Source organism: Xenopus laevis, chromosome 8S, assembly GCF_017654675.1.
Source record: "Xenopus laevis strain J_2021 chromosome 8S, Xenopus_laevis_v10.1, whole genome shotgun sequence".
In the NCBI taxonomy this organism is placed as follows: Eukaryota; Metazoa; Chordata; class Amphibia; order Anura; family Pipidae; genus Xenopus; species Xenopus laevis.
The window spans coordinates 92405554-92413810 of NC_054386.1; the positions used below are offsets into that span (position 1 = coordinate 92405554).

At 35.8% G+C, this 8257-nt stretch overlaps 1 protein-coding gene across 1 annotated transcript; it reads left to right on the top strand.

Moving 5' to 3' along the window:
- Window positions 1-3823: 3823 nt before the first annotated feature.
- Window positions 3824-5517, top strand: LOC121397635. Its single transcript, XM_041574692.1, has 2 exons — window positions 3824-4863; window positions 4970-5517. The coding sequence occupies exons 1-2, from the start codon at window positions 3824-3826 to the stop codon at window positions 4974-4976; spliced, it is 1047 nt and encodes a 348-aa protein (XP_041430626.1). The 3' UTR covers window positions 4977-5517.
- Window positions 5518-8257: the final 2740 nt, after the last annotated feature.

Below are 8257 nucleotides of genomic sequence, written 5' to 3' on the forward strand. Positions count from 1 at the left end.
AGGCAAAATAAAACCCAAACATACTAACTCTTTATTCAATACTCTCAGTGGGCTGTATGTGATGATACTGCCAGGACATTGTTAAATGGATTAAAGCTGATTAAACTTCATGGGCCTTCTTAAAGAATTGTTCCTGATTACGATTATGCCCCAAATCCTGACTATGCCCAGGGAACCATATTGTCTTAATCTTTACATGAATTTACATTATGCATGCTTTACATATAATTTACTTGCACCAGAGCGAAATTACTTCAAATTTACTTTAAAATATGACATTTTTATCCACTCTTTGAAAGATCATTCTTTGATTTACCCTTATGTAGGTCACAGACATGAAATTCATTTATCAGGTTAATGTTTCACAAAACCAGCTAATTGTACAGTATTTACTGCTCTTAAGAATGCAGCTTTGAAAAGGGCCCCCTCGAAAACTGTGTGTGGTCCACATCAGATTACTTTGTTTGTCCTTCCTCAGTTTACCAACCTGTTCCTGGGTAAATCTGTTAACAATGTTCCCTTTATTGTTGTCTGACAGGCCAGGGAGGGACCAGTAGGTCAAACAACAGGAAAACTGCATTAGCTCTGGATCAAATCTCATTATAATCAATATGTTTCTTTTAATAAAAATATATATATATATATATATTACAATGTCCAGTTAATCGTTTCTGGGGAAACGTCAGGATGGAGCTAATAAAAATGTATTGAAGAACAAATGCATTCTCGAGGACACTGCTGTCAAAACTGCAGATCTGCAGACCTAATGTGGCCCTCCAATGTCTACTTTGACTTCTTTCTCAGTCATTATCATTCTAATAAAAGGCCCCAAATATGTGATATGGGATTAATTAATAAGTATAATCATTTAGAACATGGTTTTCCAAATGTAGGTCTGATGGCCTTATGTGGCCTTCATATAGATTGTTATTACCACTTGCCTATCCAAGCCAAAGTCTACTTTGGTTTCTTTCTGTGTCATTATGATTCTAATAAAACCCCCTGAATATATGATATGGGGCTAATCATCATCATTATTTAGAACACGGCTTTCCAAATTTAGGTCTGCTGGCCTTATGCGACTTTCGACTTTCGAATGCATTGTAAGTGCCAATTGCCTTACCAAAGTCTACTTTGACTTCTATCATTCATCATAATAGAAGGCCTTGGATATGTGGCATGGGGAGAATCAGCCCACTACAAATGCAGAACTTGTGTCCTTTGCTTGCTTGTGACATGTGGGTTATCCATCATTACAGGCTGTGGTTTGGCGAACTTTGTTCAGACTGAAGTCCTTTGAAAGTCATGTTGATAATTCAGTTAAGACTGTCTTTATATATCAAAGACATGCACAGTTTCTCGCTTAAAAACATTTATTGGTGCATATATACCACAAAAAATGACATATCAATGTTCAAATCACACACACCACGAAGCAGTGTCTCCCCCCCAGTCTGCCTACCTGTTGTTAACCACACCCTCCTGACGCGTTTCGCGCTATTGGGCGCTTCATCAGAGGAGGTGTGGCTAATGCTGGTCATGTCCCTTAAGTACCTGCTGGATTACTTAATGCAGGTTCTAGGGTTGGATACGTGCACAATAGTTACCAGCAGAATTATTTTCTACAGGTTCAAGGGTGACATATGTGTTACATACCAATCCAAAAGTCTATTCAATTTGCCACTGTGTGCCCATTAGCCCCAGTTATTCTACTTATATTTCATTTCAATCCACATTGTAACATTATCTTTATACAAATCACTTAACAGTTCACTAATATCGGAGACATGACCATATAATTGCAGTGACTAAGTGAATAAAGTGCAATTGTGCAAAAAATTAATTAATTAATAATAAATCACTAATCAAAATACAATAAAAACATTTTTTATATAAAAATTCATTCACTTTAATCCCATACTGATGTAAGAAACGGTTTTAGTTCAAAATGGCTATTCATTCCCTCAGGTATAATTGTTCCTAACTTAAAGATCCAGTTAGATTCTAATCTTAGTAATTTTGTAGTTAAATTGCCCCCACTATTTTCATGTATTTTATCTATACCAAACATCCTTATTTTCTGGGGTATGCCATCATGGGCCATTATAAAATGTTTCAGAATGGGATTGTCGACATCTTTATTGTCAATACCTCTTAGATGTTCTCTCTTTGCTCAACAGGCTAAGGAAGAATGCAATAGGTTAAAAAGTAGGGGATATAGTAAAAGAGACATATCAGAAGCAATGGAAAAATTAGAGAAATCGAAAATTTCAAAAAAGACTAAGGACAGTATGATAATAATGAATAAGCAAGAAAAAGGAGTAAGATGCATTTTAGAGTACGGACTACATTATAAAGCTGTTAAAAAAAGTATAGTTAAAACTGGAATATTTTAAACACTGACCCTACTATAAAAGCATTAAATTTAACCCCAATGGTAATTAGTAGGAAAGCCAAGTCTATAGCAAATCAAGTAGCTCCCAATCGACTAAACAATAAAAAAGCAGAGAAAAAGACGTGGCTTGATTTGAAAGGTTTTTTTCCTTGTAAAAAATGTGTGGTCTGTAAAAACAATAAAAGTAAAAAAGTTATAGAATTCAGTGATAAAATAAAAGCCAGGAGTTAAAAATAGGTAAAATGATCACTTGTGGTACTAGATATGTAGTATATGCAGTGCAGTGTGAATGTGGTGCTTTATACATTGGTCGCACAATCAGACAGCTACGGGTCAGACTGGGAGAACATCTAAGAGGTATTGACAATAAAGATGTCGACAATCCCATTCTGAAACATTTTATAATGGCCCATGATGGCATACCCCAGAAAATAAGGATGTTTGGTATAGATAAAATACATGAAAATAGTGGGGGCAATTTAACTACAAAATTACTAAGATTAGAATCTAACTGGATCTTTAAGTTAGGAACAATTATACCTGAGGGAATGAATAGCCATTTTGAACTAAAACCGTTTCTTACATCAGTATGGGATTAAAGTGAATGAATTTTATATAAAAAATGTTTTTATTGTATTTTGATTAGTGATTTATTATTAATTAATTAATTTTTGCACAATTGCACTTTATTCACTTAGTCACTGCAATTATATGGTCATGTCTCCGATATTAGTGAACTGTTAAGTGATTTGTATAAAGATAATGTTACAATGTGGATTGAAATGAAATATAAGTAGAATAACTGGGGCTAATGGGCACACAGTGGCAAATTGAATAGACTTTTGGATTGGTATGTAACACATATGTCACCCTTGAACCTGTAGAAAATAATTCTGCTGGTAACTATTGTGCACGTATCCAACCCTAGAACCTGCATTAAGTAATCCAGCAGGTACTTAAGGGACATGACCAGCATTAGCCACACCTCCTCTGATGAAGCGCCCAATAGCGCGAAACGCGTCAGGAGGGTGTGGTTTAACAACAGGTAGGCAGACTGGGGGGGAGACACTGCTTCGTGGTGTGTGTGATTTGAACATTGATATGTCATTTTTTGTGGTATATATGCACCAATAAATGTTTTTAAGCGAGAAACTGTGCATGTCTTTGATATTTACTGTGGTTTAACTGGACCTGTGCACAGTACTCGCTGTATAGACAGCAGCTACCCCATAATTGATTTTTGTTTACTATAAGTGATAGCTGGTGGTCCAAGCTAGGGGTTTGTGCTGTCTGAACATTTGGAGTGCTATTACTGAAATATAAGGTTTAAATTATATTAAATTTGACTCAAAATTGGTTAAAAAAATAAATTAAATTTGTCATTTAATTATACAATAGCTGGTTTAATTAAGCCTGCTCACCACCACAATGGCAGAAAGTCAACCCTTCTGTCTGTCTGACCCTATGTCAAGTGATGTAAGAAAACAAGTTACAAATTTATTTAAGCATCCAGGGAAGGTTCATTTTGGAGATGAGGAAGATATTAAAAACCATTTCCGAAACCTGCAAAACTATAGAGAAAAAGAAATTAAAGCATGGTGGCAAAAAGAGACTCTTTTGCAATACTCAACTGAAGGGATAGTACCAAGGGGCCTAAGAATCACGAAAAAGTGGCCCACCTTCAGTAGAGATGATGCAGAGTTTATGCAAGAATGGAAAAAGATTTTACAAGATTGCTCCATGAACCTGATTGAGTTGATAGTAAAACAAAAGGAAAAGGAATTGAGTAATATCAATGCTGAAATAAATGAAATACAGAAAGATTTGTCCCACTTTAAAACCAGTGAATTCTTTGATGGTTTAAATGACCAGTTGCAGAAATATATACAAACCTTTGAAAGGAGAGAGATTGTGCAAAGACAAAATAAATTTGAAAGAGATCAAATGGATTATAAAACAGGACATATTTATTGGTGGAGAATTGAACGGACTGAACGAAGTAACTTTAACAATAAAACAATTTTGAAAAATCGCAACTATGGAAAAGCTAAATATAATAATTACAGAGATGATACGATTACTGTGCAAAGCGATTCTTCTTTTTCCAGCTCAGCGAGTTTTTTAGAAAGCCACGAGGGCCTGGCGTCCCCTGTACAAACAAAGATGGTGGAAGTAGTGAAAGACCGCGAGACTGTGACGCAACAGGGACCCGCAAGCACCAGCGGGAAACCAATACCCAGAATGCAAGGCGGACCGGGAGCCACCAGCGCCAATATGGATGCGCAGTATCAGGAGGACCGGAGATACCGCCAAACGGAGATGCCTTACCCGGAGGATCGGGGATATCGGCAACCGGAAAAGCGCACAGTCTGGAATCAGCGGTACAAAGGGGACAGACCAGTAGGTGGCGAAAACAACTATGGAGAACCGCGAAGATCAATGCGGCAACCCAAACCGAATGCGACACGGTGAGTAATGAGAAATGAAATATTTTACCTTCTCAATTTGTTGATCTCGCTGAGCTGACGTGCGGACATAATTATGTGAATGGCATTAATGAATGTTTATCCGCAGATACTGACACTGTATTTACGAATGGCCATAATGGAGTGGACTTTCACAGAGACACATCCATGCACAAAGAAGTTAAAGGCAACTGGTCAAACCACAAGTATGAAACACACATGCCTGCTGATACAACCACTAATAATATTGAATTAATTGAGTATGAGAACAAACCATTGAAATTACCAGGACTGGCTACCGCTGAATTCGCCTCTAATGAAATGACAAATGATACAGATTGGGATGATAATTCAATTTTAACCCAACATGAAATCGGTTTATTCTTAATGGATGACGACAATGAAATGATAAATAATGAACTGTTGCAACCTGAACAAATATTGAGTACGGGTGATTTGGAGGGTGATAAATGTAATGATGATGACCTGTTTAAAAATGAATTTTCCAAAGGGGATCAAGGTGATTTGTATAGTGAACAAATTCTGAATTTATCAAAGTATAAGCTGCATCTAGATGAAATTGAAGTTTTAAAAAAAGGACTAAATTTCTGTCCAACTGCGCAAATGAATCAATTTAATACTTATGTGGATGTACAGAAATTTATTAGAAAAATAGCGTTAAAAAAATTTTTTGCAGATAAAAAAGAGGGATTAAGCTCGGATACCTCATCCTGTGCGAAGGTTGGAAGGCTGAATTTTAATGCACAAGAATTGGAGACTATTGAATTTATGGAGCAATGTCAGAGGGAAGGAGAAAGCAATGAACTGAATAGAGAGGATATACAATTCCAAGACTCCATTAAGCATAGTGGTTTAAAACAAAATTCAACCTTCCAACCAAATGTTCCCCCAGGAAGTGGTATCTTAATGTATAGAAAAGCAGTTGAACAAGATCTAGCTAAGATTTTCTCTCACAGTTCATTAAATTATAGGTATAAAGGGAACATGACTTATAAACAAAAAAGAGCAATATTGAATTTACAAAAAAATGATCAAATATGTATAAAAAAGCTGACAAGGGAGGTAAAGTGGTTATCTTGGATAAAAATTATTACATTAACATGGTTGAAGAGATTTTAAAAGATGGTAGTACCTATGAATGTTTAAAGAATAATCCCCTGGAGAAACACAAAAAGGAAATGAAAGAAATGTTATTGTATGCTAAAGATTGCGAGGTGCTCGATGAGACAGAATACAATTTTATATGGCGTGAATATCCTGTCATGGCACATATATATGCATTACCAAAAGTGCACAAAGATGCACTCAAACCACCCGGGAGACCGATAGTCTCCGGAATCGGAAGTTTGAGTGAATGTCTGAGTGAATATGTTGACTATTTCCTGAAGGAAATAGTGGTTAAAATGCCAGCATATTTAAGAGATAGTCAAGATGCCATGAACAAAATTCATACTATTGCATGGAGAAAACAATATGTTTGGGTAACTCTTGACGTTCAATCTTTATACTCCAGGATACACCATGTAGATGGATTGAGAGCTACTAATAAATTTTTAAAACAATATTTACAATCAGATGTCCAAATCAATTTCTTGCTGGAAGCCATCGAATTTATTCTGTCTCACAACACCATGTCCTTTAATGGTCAGCTTTTTCGCCAAATAACAGGCACGGCGATGGGAACGAAATTTGCGCCCTCATACGCCGGCCTGTTTATGGCAATGTGGGAGGATGAGTACATCTTTGGGGCTGACAATCCATACGATGATGACATAGTAGGGTGGCATCGCTATATAGACGATGTCATCATGGTATGGAGTGGCCCGGAAGATGACTTAAAGGGCTTCCTAAATTATGTGAACGACAATCCATATGATATCAAATTTACTATGCAATATCATGCCAATCAGATCGATTTCCTTGATCTGACTTTCTATGTAGAAAATAATACAATAATGTCTAAATTATATAGAAAAAAGATAGCAGGAAACACTATTTTGAGAAAAGATTCCTATCATCCTTTACATACAGTTAAATCTATTCCTTATGCTCAATTGGTGAGAATCTATCGGAACTGTACAGACAAGGAAATCTTTGCTCAACAGGCTAAGGAAGAATGCAATAGGTTAAAAAGTAGGGGATATAGTAAAAGAGACATATCAGAAGCAATGGAAAAATTAGAGAAATCGAAAATTTCAAAAAAGACTAAGGACAGTATGATAATAATGAATAAGCAAGAAAAAGGAGTAAGATGCATTTTAGAGTACGGACTACATTATAAAGCTGTTAAAAAAAGTATAGTTAAAAACTGGAATATTTTAAACACTGACCCTACTATAAAAGCATTAAATTTAACCCCAATGGTAATTAGTAGGAAAGCCAAGTCTATAGCAAATCAAGTAGCTCCCAATCGACTAAACAATAAAAAGCAGAGAAAAAGACGTGGCTTGATTTGAAAGGTTTTTTTCCTTGTAAAAAATGTGTGGTCTGTAAAAACAATAAAAGTAAAAAAGTTATAGAATTCAGTGATAAAAATAAAAGCCAGGAGTTAAAAATAGGTAAAATGATCACTTGTGGTACTAGATATGTAGTATATGCAGTGCAGTGTGAATGTGGTGCTTTATACATTGGTCGCACAATCAGACAGCTACGGGTCAGACTGGGAGAACATCTAAGAGGTATTGACAATAAAGATGTCGACAATCCCATTCTGAAACATTTTATAATGGCCCATGATGGCATACCCCAGAAAATAAGGATGTTTGGTATAGATAAATACATGAAAATAGTGGGGGCAATTTAACTACAAAATTACTAAGATTAGAATCTAACTGGATCTTTAAGTTAGGAACAATTATACCTGAGGGAATGAATAGCCATTTTGAACTAAAACCGTTTCTTACATCAGTATGGGATTAAAGTGAATGAATTTTTATATAAAAATGTTTTTATTGTATTTTGATTAGTGATTTATTATTAATTAATTAATTTTTTGCACAATTGCACTTTATTCACTTAGTCACTGCAATTATATGGTCATGTCTCCGATATTAGTGAACTGTTAAGTGATTTGTATAAAGATAATGTTACAATGTGGATTGAAATGAAATATAAGTAGAATAACTGGGGCTAATGGGCACACAGTGGCAAATTGAATAGACTTTTGGATTGGTATGTAACACATATGTCACCCTTGAACCTGTAGAAAATAATTCTGCTGGTAACTATTGTGCACGTATCCAACCCTAGAACCTGCATTAAGTAATCCAGCAGGTACTTAAGGGACATGACCAGCATTAGCCACACCTCCTCTGATGAAGCGCCCAATAGCGCGAAACGCGTCAGGAGGGTGTGGTTAACAACAGGTAGGCAGACT